The sequence below is a fragment of the Mesoplodon densirostris genome, chromosome 4, assembly GCF_025265405.1.
Source record: "Mesoplodon densirostris isolate mMesDen1 chromosome 4, mMesDen1 primary haplotype, whole genome shotgun sequence".
NCBI lineage: Eukaryota > Metazoa > Chordata > Mammalia > Artiodactyla > Ziphiidae > Mesoplodon > Mesoplodon densirostris.
This window is the reverse complement of record NC_082664.1, coordinates 32,906,645-32,925,814: the sequence shown is the minus strand read 5'-3', so window position 1 is coordinate 32,925,814 and position 19,170 is coordinate 32,906,645. Positions and strand designations below refer to the sequence as shown.

Genomic DNA, 19,170 nt, shown 5'->3' with positions numbered 1-19,170 from the left:
AGCCATAAAACTGGCCAGCTGTCCCATGCAATCAGGCCAAAGGCCATAACAAGACGAGGCAGCATTTCTCAGGAGGCCGAGCACTGCGAGTTAAGGCTGGGTCCAGAGAGAGCAAGAGGCACAGGTCTTTCCCACAAGAGGCCCATGCACAGTAGGACGGAGCCGCAGGGGATCGATGCCTTTCTGTGGCTTCCGCTGAAACAAACCTGCCCATCCATGAAACTACCCCTGGCTGACCCAGGAGAAGGCAGCTCAGGGCTGCCTAAAATCCCCATACTACTTTATAAAGGGAAGCCCAACTATACCCTGTGTACACCTAAAATAACAAGGGATAGAAAGAGGGGGGAAAGGGGCGGCCCCTTCACTGAATGTGGTTCCTGGGTGATACCTGCTAGACATCATTTCATGCCATCTTAAAACAGCACTGCTCTCTTCTGTCTTCTCCACATTTTACAGATGAGAATCCTGGTGCTCCAAGAGGCGTGCCCCATGTCAGGGACTCAAGAAGTAGTTTAAATCCCAGTCTCTGACTGCCAAGCCGGTGTTCCTTCATCAGACCACAGTGGCTTAAGACCACAGCTTAAGGGGGAAATGCTTCCTTCTCAAATCAAAACCTCCAAGTTTCCCACAGAGAGCAAAAATCCCAGGGAAGTTAGAAGAGAAGGGGACATGTGATCTACAGCTTTAATGCCTTGTTTCTGTGTCTCATGGCCACGTCTAGTGCACTGCTCAGGCACAGCCTCCTGCTATTCTGTGGGTGAGTGGGCACAGAGGCACACGATTAAAACCATCTGAAATAGCCTTATGTTGATTCAGAGAACTGAGTGGGAAAGCAGCAGCAGGGCTCTGAGACGCCAGGATGCCCCTCACTTAGCTCCAAGGACAGAAGTGGCATTTGACTAACTGCGCCCTGCTTCCAGGATGAAGGCTGTCCTTGGTGTATTGTGAGTCCCCGTCATGATTCATGTGACCGGAGTATCTTGTCTCGCCAAGGCCATCTGTCACGCCCCGGGGAGCAAAGGGGGAAGGGAGCACCTGTGGGCTCCTGTCAGCTGTTACCCCGCTGAATCGCTTGGCGAAGACTCCCCATCAGAAGCTTTGGCCCCTGCAGTGAAGCCAGGAAGCGGGGAGCCTGGGTGTGCTGTAGCCTGACACACGGACTCAGATAGACCGTGTGGTCATCACGCACTCCCAACACACACATTCACACTTCAGGTCACGTCATGTCAGTCCTGGGAGGGAAGGACTTCAGGGACCGTCTCGTCCAAACCTCTCATTTCATAGATGAGGAACCTGAGGCCCAGAGAGATCACCAGGCGTGCCTGGGAGCACCCAGCCGGTGCCCTGCCCCCATGCTCTTCTTACCCAGATGCCCAATTAAAAAGTTCTCCTTCCTTCATAACCTTCTCTGAGTCTTAGATGAATAAAAACTGTAACCCTCTTCCCCCCAAATGAGCCTACACACATTTTGTACAGATCCTTGCTTAATGAGAGGCGTACGTGTGGTTCAACAGGAAGCCGATGGGGGTCCTGACAAGGACTCCAAGGTGAAGAGATGGGTGATTTGGGGAAGAAGTGACATTTTTCTCTTGCCTCAACCAGACCGCTGTCCCCACTCTGTGTTCCAGTCTCCCTATCCATAAGTGACCCTGAGCTACCTCACGGGAATGAGGGAAAGCACCAAGTCAGGAATGGAAAATTTTCCAAGAGCCGTGGACGAAAGGAGACACAGGCAGGCTCTTGTCTCCTTTGAGATCCCGAAGCACAAATCTTGACCCTGAGCGATGACAGTGGCAAAGGCCACCTGCGAAAAGGGGAGATTGCTACTCAGCTGGTACCAAATTTGTTTGGGGAGGATTGTGGGGAAGGGAAGACATAATAATTTACCTGACTTTCAATCGTGGCTCAAATCAGAGGAAACAGAGGTAACGGGGAAGAGGCTAAAGAATCATGTGGACATCAGAGCCCGTACACCTTGCAAAGCCCTTCCTGCCCTGAACCCAACCCCTCGCTGTGGCTGTTCTTCCCAAGCTCAAGGCTCAATCCCGGTCCAGAAATGCCTACCAAGATCCTTCACACAACACAACCCTCTGCTCCGACTCCAACGCAGGCTTTCTAGGGGTCTAAATGCTGCCCAGGGCCCCAAGCTTCTCCCTGCCCCTGAGTAAGCTGCAGAGAAGTCCCCAGAGTCACCAGAGGAAGAAAAGGTAGGCAGCTTCCCCAAGCAAGCTGGGGAGAATGAGGGCAAATGTTCCATGAAGAGGGCAGTTACCCTCATGAATCCTTAGAAGGGGTCCCTCAGCCCCACAAACTTTGGGAAAGGGCTGAGGCAAGAGAATCCAGGGGGATTGTCCAGGGCACCATTGCCTCCTGGAGAGCCACGCTCACACTGGGCATTTGTGTGCTGGTTTTAGGTCCTTCTCCGTGACCCCACGGGGGACTCCTCGAGGGCAGGGACTATGTCTGGTTTTGCTTCCTGTTATAGTCCCAACACCAAGCGCTCAAAATGACACACAAATGAGAACCTCGGCACAGGAGACAGGCACGGCCAAGTGAAAGGGCGAAAGCAAGGCTCCCAGGCAAAGTTAAAGAAGTGAGAGGTGCAATGAAGCCTGCAGGTCAGACCTCCCGGCCTCGCCAGCTTCTCCTGCTGAGTCACCTGACTGGTTATTTGCCTCATTTCAGCTTTATTCACTTATGTATTTATTTTGACGTGCAGAACGTGTCTCTGTACTCATGGAAAATGCTACCCGTCAACTGAACACAATACTTTGGGACATGCCTGGTACCTGTTGGCCAATCTTAGGTATAGCATCCCGTAACCAAAGGAGAAATCTAATTCATTGAGTGAGTGCTTGTACACTTGTGCCAGGAAAAACTCTCAAAACATGTCTGACATCCTCCAAGTCTCTGTGCAAGGGAACTTGTAGCAAAGAACCACAAAGAGCAGAAATGGGGAGAGAGACTTGGCAGTGCCTGAGCCAGGTACTGTTGGAAGTATCTCATTTGGGGATGCGTTCATGAGGCACAGAAAAAGTCATTTATGCACCTTTTGAAAAGAACTGGGAATTGGGTGCTCTGGCTGATACTTTGCTGCCTGCCAGATCTACCCTGGGAACGTCGTATAGTTTATCTCATTCTCCTATAGGAAAATAACAGCTACTCCTCCTTCTTGTCTAGGTAAGTCCTTTCTGCCACATGGCTCCTTGCCAGGATGCCTGTGCCTTAGCGGCTGCATCCCTCAGGCAGAAATAGGTTCCACCTCAGTGTACAGGAGAGAGGACGCTAGGGCGTGGATTCAGTGGGTCACAGAGCTCCACAAGCCTCACAGCAGGCAAACCCTCAGCCTGGAGAAATTCTGCACAGGAAACACAGTCAGGGGCTGTGGCCAGTATGCGGTCAGGGGGCACTCCAGGGCTTAGAACGTGATAGCCAGCCCGATGCCAAGGGCGAGATGGACGCTCTGTCCTCCTCACACTTTAAGAAAGCAGGTCTTCCGCTTCCTTGGGAACTTTGAGAGAAGGCTGGAGAAAGGCACAGAGCACATGTGAGCACAGAACTGGGTGGCAGGGGGGTGCTCCCAGGCATCCAGTTGCCAGAGGATCAGCCAACTCAACAATTCAACAAAACTGGAATGGATGGGGTGAGGAGAACTGCAGGGGATTCACAGCTGGGGACAAAAGGAGAGCTGAGGCTGGAGGGGACAGACAGGCAGTGGACCCAGGTGACGGGGGGAGTGGCCTGCTCCTGCAGCACCTGGCAGCCTGCACCTGGCCACAGGGGAGACATTGGCCAGTGAGAGTTATTCGGGCCTGGCATCCAGGAAGGGTGTGGGGAAAGAAGAGGGCAGGGGCGTTAGAGGTTGGAAACTAATGCCCTGTAAAAAATGCCACACTTGGCACCTGAAACAGGTTGACATTAGGAAGGATCAAGGGCCTGGAGATTATGAGGATGAAGAGCAATGTCCATGCGAGTGAGGCACGAGGGATGTCCTCCAACAAGACAAGGGGAATCTTTACCCTTCGAGATCCTGCAAGGAGACCAATTCAAGTGATACTTTCTTCACTCGTTCATTCATTCATTCATGTGCCTGGAAGCTAAAGACACAAAATCCATTTGGAGATGTAGCGGATGCTCCCGACAGCAGAGCCAACAAAGAGAGGAGGCCAGGGGATGCGACAGGGCAGCAGGCTGCAGGCCAGCACGGTGTTCCGATCTGTCCTTCAATGGCCTGTGCTGGGTAGAGCCTGCACTCACTTCACCATCATGCCCACCATGCCCTACAGCATTACACCAGCTGCTTCCCAGACTATGGGCCCTGAATGGAAGGCATCTGAGCTTGCAACCACTGGACTAGCGGCTCTGGTCCCTTGTCCCCCTAGTAATTCTTCTACATACTATCAGGTCATCTAGATTTAGCACCAAATGACTACTTAGCATTGACTCCAGTGACAGGCCAATGGGAAGGAGAAGTGGCCAGGTTTGAGTTGAGCACAGGAAAGTGAGTAGCGTTTGGATAGGCAGAGGGACGAGGCAAGGGTACTCCTGAAAGCAAGGTTATTCCCATAGCAACATAAGTGTGATGAGGGCCCAGTGGTTGGGAAGTAGTACACAGTGTATTCCAGGGGAGGGAGGAAACCGGCTTGGCTTAAGGGGGAAATGCCTTCAGAGGAAGAAGAGGGCGATAAGGCTGCAAAGACCCATGAGAAGTTTACGTTGACATTTGAAAAGAGGAAGGCAGGGATGGCTAGTCCCAAACCAAATACAGTTCACCGCTCACCTCTGCTCTTTCGGCTATGAAATTAAGAATGAGTTCATCAGGGCTTCCCTGGTGGCGCGGTGGTTGAGAATCTGCCTGCCAATGCAGGGGACACAGGTTCGGGCCCTGGTCTGGGAAGATCCCACATGCCACAGAGCAACTAAGCCCGGGAGCCACAACTACTGAGCCTGCGCATCTGGAGCTTGTGCTCCACAGCAAGAGAGGCCGTGACAGTGAGAGGCCCGCGTACCGCGATAAAGAGTGGCCCCCGCTCGCCGCAACTAGAGAAAGCCCTCGCACAGAAACGAAGACCCAACACAGCCGAAAATAAATAAATAAATAAATAAATAATTTTTTAAAAAGAGAGAGAATGAGTTCATCACACATCAATGAAATGTGGACGCTCCCTGTGCGCAGAGGAATATTATTCCTAATTATATAAAACTAAAGCACTACAGGGTCGCGCAAAATAAACAGGGGGGCAGTGAAACACCCTAGCTGCCCCACTGCACAGTGCCGGCAGCAGTGCAGCCATGAGGAGTCAGACCTGGGCCCAACAGCTGGTCTTAGGACTGGCAGTGAGAGCCTAGAGGACTGGCTGCCCACTCTGAGCCTCCACTTCCTCATTTGTAAAACAAAGACAGTCACAGTCTTTACTCTGCAGGGCTGCTGTGAGAATTAGACGAGAAGCCACATAAAATGCTTAAGACAGTGCCTCACCTAAAGAGAGCACTTAATAAGCATTAGTTGCTTCTTGCTGTTATTATTATATTGGGGTTTGGTGGTGGTTATTATTATTGCTATTATTACTATTATTATTATTTAGGGCTTTGGTTATGATGATGATGACGATTATACAGGGGTTTGGTTTAGTTAATATACTGTATCTAAATAGTGGAATAATGTAAAACCTTTAAATATCTTGTGGTAGAAGACCATTTATTTAATAAGAAAGTGGTCACAATACACCAAGCAGTCGGGGGCAGTGGGGAGGGAAGAAAGCATACTACAAGCAATGGACTTAAAAGGGTCTCCTGTGTAAGATTTAGGGGTGAAAACAAATATGCATAAATGCCAAAAAAAAGGAAAAACATACATTGTGTTTAGCTCTATGTTCTTCTGTGATTTCTAAGGGGAGGAAAGAAGTTATTTAATAATAAAATAGAAGTAATAACACTACCTTCACTTGGAGTAAGGCTTTTCATTTTCCAAAGCTTTTTCACATATCTCATTTTTATACTAATTTTATTTTTAATGGCCCCTATTAAACTGCTATTCTGCCAAATGCCCTTAAACCAAAATCCTGAAATCCACTTATCTACCCCCAAAAGGACAATCCTTCCACTAAAAGACCATCTTTCACTAACACCTTTGTTAACAATCAAGTAGCTGGTTTTCCCCAATGTGAGGAGCAAAGACACATAAATCCACTTTTATAGCCAGGGCTTTAGTGAGTAGTTTCATGAAGAGATGTTTAAGTTAATGATGCACTGTAAGAAAGTAGTAGAAACCATCAGTTAAATCAGGGGTCTGAGCCACACGTCCCAGGGCCTGGCTAACCCTGCTCGTTTGGCTCTAAGATGCTAAATATCTAGGATAACACATCCTCCCAATGCATGTCCCCAGATTCCATGGTAAGACTGTCAGCTGCTTCCCCACCAGCCATGTTCTCTCTCTTCCTTGGTAACAGACCCTGATTATTAGCTAGGCTCCACACCACCCAGAATAAAATCCTCCATCTCCCAGTGGCCCCTGCGCTAGCCATGACTGTGGGACTCCATTCTGGCCATTGAATACATGCAGATGTGTTGTGCTGGACTTCTGGAAAGTTAATGGGAGCCGACTCAGCCACAGGAGCAGCTTTTTTCTGTGCTTCTGCTTTTCCTGCTCCTTCAGGCTTGTGACTTGGACCAAATAACTGGCATTTCACCAGCCACCTTGGACCATATGACAGCCCCAAGATGCAAGCCATATACTGGGGTGATGGAGAGAAAAACAGGAGCCTAGGTCCCTAATGACATGTGGAGATGCTCTAAAACCCCATCCCGGCCTTCTTTTCAAAGACAAATGAATGGATACCTTGTTTTAGCCACTGTTATTTTGCTTTTTTTTTTTTTAGGTTATGTGCGTCAAACCTGAACTTACTACAGATGATATATGAATGCAGGATATTATATGCTATACACATCTGGCAAACAGCACATGACTTTTTAAAGTGGGTCATCAGGATAATGAAGCATTTTAATAAATCACTTTTTTACTGAACTTTTTATAACAGCTAGATGTTTGTCACTAACTACTTTCTTTTCCCACAAAGACAGCCCCCCTATATACTTTACTCTTTTCTCTAGTGGTTCAAAGTCAACTAACACATATAATTCATAAAATTCTGCCCTCACATGACTGTGATCAAAATCCAACTCTCTGGAGCCCCTGATAAAAACCAAGAGAACCTGGCCAGTATCCCCAGGTCTGCAAAACACAAAGAAGTTATGACACTCAAACTGGAGGCAAACAAGCGTCATAACATTTCTAAAATGATTTTCAAGTCATGCACACACAGCAATGGAGTAAGAGCAATGGTGTCGTCAGGGCTCATATTGGATAAATTCAACCCCAGGCAAACACCCATCCACAGACAAATGTCAAGGGGCCACCCCAACACACATGTGAGATTTATAGCAGGCATTAACATCAGCACCACCCATGCAGCCCAGGGCGCTATGGACATTTCAGGGCCTCAACTGTCTTGATGAGGTCCTTCAAAATACTGCCTTATGTGGGCTTCCCTGGTGGCGCAGTGGTTGAGAGTCTGCCCGCCGATGCAGGGGACACGGGTTCATGCCCCGGTCCGGGAAGATCCCATATGCTGCGGAGCGGCTGGGCCCGTGAGCCATGGCCACTGAGCCTGCGTGTCTGGAGCCTGTGCTCCACAACGGGAGAGGCCACAACAGTGAAAGGCCCGCATACCGCAAAAAAAAAAAAAAAATAAAATAAAATAAAATAAAATACTGCCCTATGTGTAAGTCCAACTCCTGCCACCATACACTGTACCTAAAGGTCCCCCTCAGCAATCCTAAAACCCACGTACAAAGAAGGACCAGGGCTTTGTCTCCAGGGTGACAGAATGACATTCAGGTCCCTTGTTGTCTGCCGCAAACAGCATAACCTTGGCAAGGTAGCTTTTCCTTCACAAGAGCCTAGACTTCTAAACACAAGTCACAAAAGGTAAAACCTTGTACTTACATCTTGAAATTACACCCAGATTTAAAACTTCGTAGAGGAAATTATTAACGTTTACCATCATCCTAGTCCAAGTTTTTAAATGGGCTCAATTACATAAGGTTAGTGCACTTGGCCTTATCTCCCAGATAAGGATGGAAGAAAACATTTTAAAATTCAGCTTCTAGATCACATTTTCTAGCAACACATCTGCTTATGCTTACCCCATCATCCAAAGCAATCTCTAGGGTAGAAATTATTTTGAAAAGGGGATCACCAAAAGTTTTAACTTATTTAATACATTTATAGAACAGAATTTTGCAGTAGGGATGAGAATAATCATACAGTAAAGAGATAGAATATGGCAGAAGGAAAAGAGAAACCAGATTTTATTTTATGCAACTTAAATCCTTCACGTGCATTATGTCTAAAATACATATCTAATGCTCCATACTCTCACAAGGATGAATTTTGCTTTTATATAGGGGGAAGATGGTGCAGGCAGAAGAGGTAAGGGTAATAAATGCTATTTTAAAGTAAACCAGAAAGTATACTTGTGTATATATAGGCCATATATGCTTTTTATTTTTATTTTATTTTACTTTATTTTCTGGCCACACCACAAGGCATGTGGTACCTTAGTTCCCTGACCAGGGCTCGAACCCGTGCCCCCTGCAGGGGAAGGAAGCATGGAGTCCTAACAACTAGACCGCCAGGGAAGTCCCCACATATGCTTTTTAAATGTCTGGAAGAATATGCCAAATGTAATGCTTATACTACTGGGAGGAAAACATTACGGGTGATCTTTCTCTTCTTTTTGTTTATCTACACTTTCTAATTTTTGTACAACAAAAACACTTACTACCTATGTAATTTAAAACGTATTTTTTAAAGTTAACAGATTCACAATAGCATCAACAGAAAAATAAGCCACATCTGGAACAGCTCACGACAGAACAAAGCCTGAAGGATTTCTGGGCTTAAAGCTGAAGGATGCAGACAGTGACGTTCCTGGGGCCCCAAAGTCCGAACGCCCTCCTCTCTGGACAGGATGCTCAACGTGATTTTAAGCATATGCCATTTAGCAAACTGTATCCTCTCTACCATGCCGTTTAGGCAAGGGAAAGTCTAAATTACCACAGAAGAGAAGCATACTCCCAGCGCCTGCTGATTCAGCCGAGGAAAGAGACTGAAGTTTCTACCAACTCACCATTTAATTACGTGTAACACTTGTTCTATAATCCAGTTTATGGGTCCTAGATGTTTAGTAAAGTTACTTCTCAGTTCCCTGCTATTAAGCACTGGGTAGTTATGACACTTAATTAATACCACCCCAAGGCTACCAGGAGGGCTACCAGCCAGGTTGCGCTCTCCACGTTGAAACGGCCACCTGAATGGGCCACACAGCTTGAACAACATGCCTCTTCTTCCTTATACCCCTTCTATGGTGGGGACCTCAGGTTGGGGAGTTAGGTAGAAATGCAAACAGGTGGTATTGGTTTGCTTTACCTGTTGTTCCACTGAAGAGGAAAACCCCTTTTGAGATCACAGGCACCCCTTCCTCAAGTGGAAAAATAAATCTCTCTGTTTTGTTTGCACAGTACATCAGAATTACATACTGCCAACCACGCCTGCTAATAAGAGCTCAGAATTATCCCAAACCCCTCCGGTGCCTCATTCTTCTCCTCCTAAACCAATTCTTCCTGGCATTCATCCCACCCCCTACATTTCAAGTCAAGGATGGACTGGCTTTAAGCAAAGCGTTTCACTGCCCACTAAGATCCCTGACGAATCCACTCCAACCGAAGCCATGGACTGAGTCTGAAAGTGCTTGGAAGCCCTCCAGCCTCATCTCTCCATACTCACTGTTGCTGGATTTAAGGTCGCGGTGGATGATGGGGACAATTGCCTCATCGTGTAAGTAGTTCATCCCTCTGGCAATCTGCACGGCCCAGTTCACCAGGATGTCTGGGGGAATCCTTTTCCCAGATAGCACTCTATTCAAAGGCCCTCCACGAGCAAACTCCATGACCAAGCAGAGGTTGGGTTCCTTCAGACACACCCCCCTAAGGGCAATGATGTTGGGATGCTTCAGCATGGCGAAGAGCTTGGCCTCCTGGCGAACATTCTCTATGGTCTGGCTGATGTCCTCGTCCGGGTCGTGGCGAGCTGCTTTCACGGCGACCTCATCCCCTATCCAGAAAGCACGGTAGACCTTCCCAAAGCCCCCGATGCCAATAATCTCTTCCAGGGTTAGCTCCGCAAAATCAATCTCTAACACTGAAAAACAAAAGACAAAAAGAAGCGAGTCAAAAAAATGTGAAAAACACCATTTCATCACCCATTTACCTGGGTGGGTAAACACAGCAAGTTGTCTGTGCACTTAGATTTTCTGTCTTCTCACTATAAACTCCCTAAAGACAGGAAACGTGATTAACTTTTTTTCTGTTACATTACCCTTAGTGACTAGCACAGAGTAGGCATTCAATAAATATTCATGAAATAACGTCCACTTGGGAATTCACGCAGAATCTTGTACCGAGATCAACCATTCTGACTAAAAGGAAAATTGGGGGAGATCATTTTTATGGGACTTATTTACATGTTACTGTGCACATACTAGGTAATGAGAAGCATAAAATCCAGTGCCACGGCAGACACACAACAACCAAACCACTTTAGTAGCAGTATGACCCAAAGACGAGGAAAATCACTAATTCCCACCACAGGGCAGGGATTAAGGGCGAGTGGGGAAGGGATTCTGAAGGAAGGAAACATTTGAAAGGGGCCCTAAAGAATGAGTGGGAGGGATCTCATCAGGCAATGAAGATCAGGGTGGAGAAGGACAATCCGGGTAGAGGGAAGGTCATGAGCAAGAACCGTGGGGCATTCACAATGCCAAGACATGGAAACAACCTAAATGTCCATCAACAGATGAATGGATAAAGAAGATATGATACATATACACACTACTATATATAAAATAGATAACTAATTAGGACCTACTGTACAGCACAGGGAACTCTTCTCAATACTCTGTAATGACCTACATGGCAAAAGAATCTAAAAAAGAGTGGATATATGTATACGTGTAACTGACTCACTCTGCTGTACAGCAGAAACAAACACAACATTGTAAATCAACTATACTCCAAAAAAAATTTTTTTAAAAAACATTTAGTTGAAAAAAAAAATGTGATATATATATACAATGGAATACTACTCAGCCATAAAAAATTAAATAATGCCATTTACAGCAACAAGGATGGACCTAGAGATTATCACCATATGTGAAGTAAGTCAGACAGAGAAAGACAAATACCATATGATGTCACTTATATGTGGAATCTAAAATACGACACAAATGAACTTATCTATGAAACAAAGACACTCACAGACACAGAGAACAGACTTGTGGTTGCCAAGCAGAGGGTGGGGGAGGGAAGGATTGAGAGTTTGGGATTAGCAGATGCAAACTAGTATATATAGGATGGATAAACAACAAGGTCCTACTACATAGCACAGGGAACTATATTCAATATCCTGTGATAAACCATAATGGAAAAGAATATGAAAAAGAATATATATGTATAACTGAGTCAGTGTGTTGTACAGCAGACATTAAACACAACATTGTGAATCAACTATACTTCAATAAAAAGAAAAAAGAACATAGGCCACGAGAGTATATGGCTTATCAGGAACTTCAGGGAGTCCAGGGCAGCTGGATTATAAGCATTAGGGTAGATGAGGCTCAAAGCCTTGCTGGGGTCAGCCAGGTCATGAAATGTCATTAAAGCTACTCTGAGGGGCTTAAACTTCACACTGTAAATGGTAGGAGTCATGCATCTTTAAGAAGGAGAGTGTTGTCACTCTTGTGACTTAGAAAGGAAACCAACTCTGGCAGCCATGTGGAATATAACAGCAAATGGAGGTCACTGCAGTAACCCAGGAGCACAAGCACAAGGGTCTGAACCTCAGCAGCCATGATGACAGGAGGAAAAAGTAAGGAGGAAATTGGGAGATCTTCAAAACTTGGTTCTACCACGACCTGGTGACTAAGATGCTCGAGTAAGGAGTCTCCTAGGCAACATCTTACCCCAGCAGTCACCTGGGCCACAGGTCCACCCCTGAGATTTCCAGTATCACAAACAACCACTCATTCCCCATCCCAAATCCAGAGTTTGAATCTACGGTACTTGATTCTATCTTTAGCTCTGCTTAGAAAGGCTTCCATGGATAGGTAATAATAACCACCAGTGATTATAAATCTTGGGCTAGATATGGTGCTGCTATATGAGCAAAGTGCTATTTCATGTTTCCCTCATCAAAACCCTATTCTCTGTCTTCTAAGTCTCTTTCTTTGTCTTTACCTAGCTGACTCATAGGCATCCCTCAAGTCTCAGCTTAACCATCAATCTAATAGAGGAACTTTTCCTAACCCCCTGACTAAATGAGGTCAGGCCCGAGTCAAGCACTTCCATAGCAGTCTCTATTTGGCAAGACGCAACAAGGTTATAATTACTTGTTCAACGTCTATCGTCCTGCTAGACTGCGAGATGCACAAGAGTGGGTCCTGTCTGCCTTGCTCACCACTGTCCTTATCGTGCCAAATATTCAGCTGGTGACCGATAGACAGGGAAGTAAAATGAGGGAAAAAAATCTATCTCAGTATGAAATAAACCAAACTCAGATCTGGGGGGAAGAAACTGAATTGGACCTCCTGAAACAAATACAGAGAATAGTCACACTTTGCTAAAAAACTAAGAACACAAAGATATATTTCTGAACTCTTGGCAAGACCAAAAGAGGAACTGCCCACCACTGACTGTTCTCTTCCATTCTTAGCCAGCTCCATGATGACTTCATTCTCCATTCAGATGCTGGTGGTGCTCAAAACTCTGTTTTTGCTTAGTTATAGCACTTCTATCCTATCTAGGGCTAATATTCATTTGTATTTTGTAATGCACCCAGCAGTCTGCACAAAGGAAACTCTTAGGAAAAGTTAGTTGGACTGCCTTTAGGTATACAAGTTATCACCTCATCTAGCACTCTTTCTGAAGAATAAATGGTGTGGCAGGTCCTGCAGACTAGCAATCAACATCCTTTCTACAATCCTCCAGCATACCTTTCAGTACTACACAGGTCAGAAAGCTAAAACACTACATTTCCAGACTCCTTGACAGAATGCTGGTTAGCCAATGAGATGCACAAGATTCAGAAGGCAGAAGTGAGATGGAGACCATCTCCTTGCTGCTTCTTCTGGCAAGCATGGCTGTGGAGAAGTGGGGTTTTTCCTGCAATAGCAAGTCAATGTCCAATTAGTTCTGTGGATGTGGAAAGGAATGCTGCAAGGGCAAGCAGTCACCTAATCGGACAGCAACTACGACAGGGTGTTTGAGAAGTCAGCAGCTTCAGTGGCAACTCCTGATTCTGTACCTTCTCAGTTAGAGAAGCAGCAGCTTGCCTGGTGGGCCAGGTCTGCAATGTTCTGGGAGTTGGTCCTCTAGGTCCAGCTGAGAGCCCCTTCTCCCCAGCCTTCCAAAAAATCTATAAGCAACTAACTTCTTGTGCTAAATCATTTTCTGCTTTAAATAGCTTGAGTGTTTCTGGGTCCTAAAATGAATCCTGACTGATTACTAATTCTTGCCTTATCTCATCTATATGAATGAGAAAAATATGCCAATGTCAAAGAGAGATTAGAAACCCTCTTGGAGAAAACTGTAAGTTATCCTAGGAGTCCCCATGGTCATAGATGGAAGAAACACTCGTTTTTTCTGCCAGATTTTTCACTGATGAAAAGATATGTGCCTTTTTAATAAATGTGCATTTACATACCTTATTTCCTCAACTGAATATCTGAATTCTCCTTAAGGGAATTAACTGTTGTATTTTCTCTTGTACCCACCCTCTTCTTTCCTCTGGTCTGAAGCATAGCTGTGAACACACAGGAGGTGTTAGATATTTATTTAAACATATGAGGATTTAAAAGATGTGATTCTGAACCAGGGTGCTGAAAGGACAGCTCCTCCAATGGTATTTCACAGAAGATAGAAAACCTCTGTGGGGAAGGCGAAGCAATGATCTCTCTCTGGGTAGAACATAAACTCTCAGGTTCTTGCTGTTTCGTAGAGGAAATATTATGACCAGCCTTCAGGAAAAGTATAGAACAGAGCTTACAAGCAGACAGAAGACAAAACAGTGGGGGATGTGGGGAGGGTCCTTTCTTTTCCCTTCCCTGCTAAGAAGTCCCTTTGGATAGAAACTAGACTTTCACTGGAGCTGCGAGGATGTGGGACTCTCCTCCCTTTCCCTGCCCCAGTCAAGACCTGGTTGTAAGTAAGAATCAGGTCAAGTCTCATACAGCACATTTTTCAGTTTCTGTGGAAGAATATTTCCAGGAATATCAGGAACAAAACCTTATCTCTTTCAGTCTCGGAGTCAAGATGTTATTCCCTCTCAATTATATCCTTGGAAACTAAATATACAGGCACATTCTGGTGAGTTTGGGGCAAGTGAATGGTACATACCTCACTCATTTAAAAATCTTAAGTACATCTGAAAATACATCCTTATATTGCTAGTGAAGGCAAGAAAAAGAAATGTAAATTAGTAATATCCTTAATTTATACCCTGCTTGAAAACAGACACAACTCTCCTGTAAGAGAAGCTTTTTTTTCATACCTAGGGTTATATATCTCTGAAGATGATACATTTGGAACTTTACATTTTCCATCTTTCACTAAAATAAAGATGAGCAAGCTCCTGGGTTATTTATATTTGTCAGCCCCATGGAGAGCTAAACTCTAATACCTACATTGGAGAGGATAAAAGCACTCTATAAACGTTAGATGATTTATATCACTCTTATATGCTTTCTTTGTCACAAGATTTAGTAATTTCCCCCTCTTCTGTTTCGATTAAAGTTTGAAACAGAAGTTTCACTTTGAAAAGCAGTATTTGAAAGTAAAGCTGAACATTATTACTTTACTTTGTGTCTTCTATTCACAATCTAACATCAAAATTCATGTCCCAGAGAGGAAGTTGAAAAAAGTAACTGGGGAAAAGTTGTCAGAGGCTCAATTTCATTCTAAGTCTTTGGAGACCAGGTCAACAATCACCTTTATTTTCTGAGTGACACTAACTGAACCAGTGGACACAGCATACAGACCAGAGGCCCTTTATCAGATCACCAACTTCCTTGAGCAAAGCACTGCACTGAAATTATATATTTACATCACCAATTTCCCTCACGTGTGACTTCTAAGTACCTCCTCATCTTCTCATTTCTTTATCCCCTGGTATTTAACACAGTATCTCTCTTTCACTAGGCACTCTAATGGGTTTTTGACTAGAATTAAATTTTCTGAATTATCAAAAATTAATTCCAGTCAAGATCAGAATTTAGTGTAGCTAAATAAAATAACGTACCAAGACCTTCAAATGCTGTTGTTCAAGTCAATTCTTTCAATAAGTACAAGGTGCTTCCTAATTTCTCATCATCTGAGTTTTAGATATCAGAATCTACTCTCTCCAAGGTAACTTTTGTTACAGTCTGGGTGAAGTCCTGGGCACCCAATGGAGAAGAAGCTTCTAAAGTGGCACAGTGTAGACCTGCCTGGCTTTCTGTGCATGGGTTCTTCCCACCTAAGTCACATTCGCTCCTGACTGCTCTCACAGCAGCGAGCACAAGATATTAAAGAAACTCAGCTCCTGTTCATGAACCTCACAGAGCTCTTCTACTCTGGTATTAGCTGTCTCTGAAAAAAAAAAAAAAAAATCACCAAACCTCACCCACAAAGACCATCAAAATCTGACACGTTTAAAACTACACTGTTTTCTAACGTGCCAGGCCAACATCTCTTCCGGTATGTGACCAAGTTCATCTTCAACACTATTTGAGACATTATCTGCTAGGACCCTTAGCCTTGATCTTTCCAGCACTAACGCCCAAAAGGTGTAACACCTGGAAACAATTTAAAGTAATTTGTCACCTGCAGGTATTATAAAGATTAACTGTAGAAGGAGAAAGTTTTAAACTGAATAAGAGGGAGAGAGAAACAAAGGAAATTAAACATTTGAACATCAATTTGACAGTCAAAACACCAATAAAAAAAAGGACAGTAGAAAAACAAGAGGTTATGATTTTGATATTAATAAATGGTATTTAATAAACATCTTAAGATATAATTGTTCCGGTGAAAATAAGTTACAGGACCAGAAAAATAACTGTTACAAATAAAATTTTAAAATTAAATGTTTAAAGTTGGCCCTTGGTAATGATTTTTTTAAATCAGCTAAGAGACAAAGTATACAAAATATGGAATAAATAATGATATAAGGGAATTAACAACACTTTTTTAACAGGAAAGAAATTACGGAAACCCTCAAATACAAAATAGTGTAAACTGCACCGGGAGATATTTACATCTTTCTTCTAAAACCACCTAGCATCACTGATTAAAGGATTCTAATGGCAATTTAACTCCCTTGAAAAAACAAAGAAAATTTCATTTCAGGGTGTGGAAAAGGGGAGCTCCTGGGAAACTGGTGAAAACCAGGACCCTAGAAGAAAGGCCCTGGGAGGACCCCTGGGCATGGTCCCCCTGAGATTTGGCAAATACCAAATATAGGCAAGGATCTAGGGTGAGAAGAAATGAGAAAATATATTGTCTGTGTGTCAAGTTGCGCTCCTGATCTCTCATGGGGGAATGACATACTTTTCCCTTGCTAATCATTTCTTCACTCATCACCTGCCCCTACACACACACACACACACACACACACACACACACACACACACACACACACACACACACACACTTTGGTGAGACTCCTCAAGGGACCACTTTTGAAATACAAGATTAGGATGCAAGAAATCAACACGGTATTTCAAAGATACTTCAGCCTTGAGTTCACATAGGCTTCTGGGACTTGTGAGCCAGCCCAGCCCTGCGGGAGACACCCCCGTCTCCTTTAAAGCAAATGCCTTTCAGGGGCGGGGACGGGCGGTAGAAGAGGTCGGGAAGGTCCCTGATTTGGGGACTAATGTTATGACAGAAACCACCAGCTTGCCTAAAATCCTTCCAGACTGGGGGAGCGGGGAGGTTGGAGACAGGAAGATTCTCCTGCTGGGGCTTCAAGATGTGGAATCAGGAGCTGCTGCTGAGGCGGTCGCGTGAAGGTGAAGAAGCCCAAGCGCCCGAGGCTCCAGGCGAGGCCTGCGGCATGTCTATCTTACTGATTGCACCCGCCAAAGCCCCTGCAGCCCGAGCGCGCGCACACACACCCACCCCCAGGTCAATCATTGCCCACCCAAGCTTAACCCTCGAGGAGGGCTCCCCTCCCCCTGCGACCACCCCAAGGCCTCCATCTTACCCCCCCCCCCGGCTCCCCGCCAGGCTCCCGGGCCCCGCCTTCGCCTTACACTGAATGGGCGGGTAGCAACTGGGGTCTTCGCCTCCGGGCTGGCAGCGGCTGGAGAAGGCGCTGCGCGGGGTCACGTAGTTGCTGGGGAATATGCCCACCCGCTGGTTCAGCTGCCCGGTCCACCAGCCCTCGTCGCCGGACACCTGCGAGTCCTTGGACAGCACCTCCACCACGTCGCCCAGCCGCAGGGTCAGCTCGTCCTCGCCCGCCGCCTCGTACTCGAACACGGCCGTCCAGTAGGGCAGCGGCGCGTCGGAGCCCAGCTCCCTGGGGACCGCCGCCGCCGCCTCCTCCTCCTCTTCCTCCTCCTCCTCGGCCCCGGCCCCCGCTCCATCCTCCCCCGGCGGGGCTGCAGCGGCGGCGCTCGCCAGGCAGCCGAGAAGCGCTCTGGAGGGCTCCATGGAGCGGCCGATCCATAGGGTGCGGGGCTGCTGCCGCCCGCAGGAGCCGCCGCCGCCTATTGTTCATGCGGCTCCGCAGAGCTGGGGGGACCCCCCTCCCCCGACGGCGGCCGCAGGTAGGGGCCGGGCTGGCGGGGCGGGGAGAGTCGGCTCGCTAGGGCTGGGGCTGGGGCTGGCTCAGCGCGGCTACAAGTGCGCGGAGCGCGTAGTGCTCACCGCAGCATGGGGGCGCGGCGGGCCGGAGCCCCCGCCTTCGCGCTCGCCCCCTGGGGCGGCCTGGCCACCTCCGCCGCGGGTACCTGCTCGCGCAGCTGGTGCCCGGTGCCGCCAGCCGGCCGCCGCTCACCGCTCGGCGCCGCGCCCCGCCCCCTGCGCCGTCCGCACGCCTAGGACCACCTGACGCGGACCTGGCTCCGCCCCAGCCCTGCGGACCCTAGGAGGCGGGGCTTCACGGCGCCCGGGCCCGCCCCCGCACCATCCTGCCTTCCCATTGGCCGCCGCTGACCGGTCCTCAGGTTCCTCCAGCCGCGGTTGGGGCTGCCCCACCAGCCGCCCGCCCCGCCCCTCTCCACCCACTGCGCCTACGTCGCCCCCCCCCCACACCCCGCCCCAATGTGCGGGCTCTCTCATTCTCAAACCCCAGGTTGACCCATTTCCCTCTCCCATTGGACCCCAGCGTCTCCAACCATTGGTCAGAGGTACCTGTCCGTTTCCTGGGCGAGTTCAACACCGCCCGTCAGGAAGAGGCTGCGGTCTCATTGGGCGCCTGAGGAAGGATGGGTGGATACTCAAAGGTAAAGCCGAGCCCTCATTCAGACCAAAAAGGGTGAAGGAGACCGTTCCCTTTGTTTGCCGCTGAGAGGTAGGGATTCCACTGGGCAACACCTATGTTCTTCATCCTAAAGTGAGCTTTTGAGAGTGAGCAGAGGAGAAGCGAGGTGGGTTGCGGCCCCCGGGAGAGCTCTTTCTTCTCCAGCGACTTCTTACCTTTGGATTTTCCCTTCTCTTGGAGCTGCCTCTGCCCTGGTCCTACCAGGTGGATCAGCTTCCACTCCAGTCCGACTGAATTGCACCCCGACTCCTTCCGTAACCTTTCATCTAGTAAGACCTTCAGGCCCACTGGAATGTTCTTTAGAACTCTTAAAACTACAGTTCTCGCCTCTGTGAAGACTGCATACAGCTCGCCCTTTCCGAGGTTCCTGTAAGAAGATATTCCAATACCGTTGATTTTAGAATTCAGACGAAAGACCACTTTACTGGAGCGCAAACTGAGGGTGGGAAAGCTGTCGGTGCAGTGGGCTTGGTCTCTCTGAAGAGGCTCAGTTTCTCTACAAATCTTGGAAATTTTTTGCCTGGGGG

At 47.0% G+C, this 19,170-nt stretch overlaps 1 protein-coding gene across 2 annotated transcripts in view; it reads right to left on the bottom strand.

The window, feature by feature from the left end:
* Positions 1-17,811, bottom strand: part of MAP3K9 (mitogen-activated protein kinase kinase kinase 9) — a 75,410-nt gene extending 57,599 nt beyond the window's left edge. For both annotated transcript variants that reach the window (XM_060098016.1, XM_060098017.1), the window contains exons 1-2: positions 17,409-17,811; positions 9,848-10,261 (exon numbers count right to left, since the gene is read on the bottom strand). In XM_060098016.1, coding sequence (XP_059953999.1) covers positions 9,848-10,261; positions 17,409-17,811 — 817 coding nt within the window. The remainder of the gene's footprint in view (positions 1-9,847; positions 10,262-17,408) is intronic.
* Positions 17,812-19,170: the final 1,359 nt, after the last annotated feature.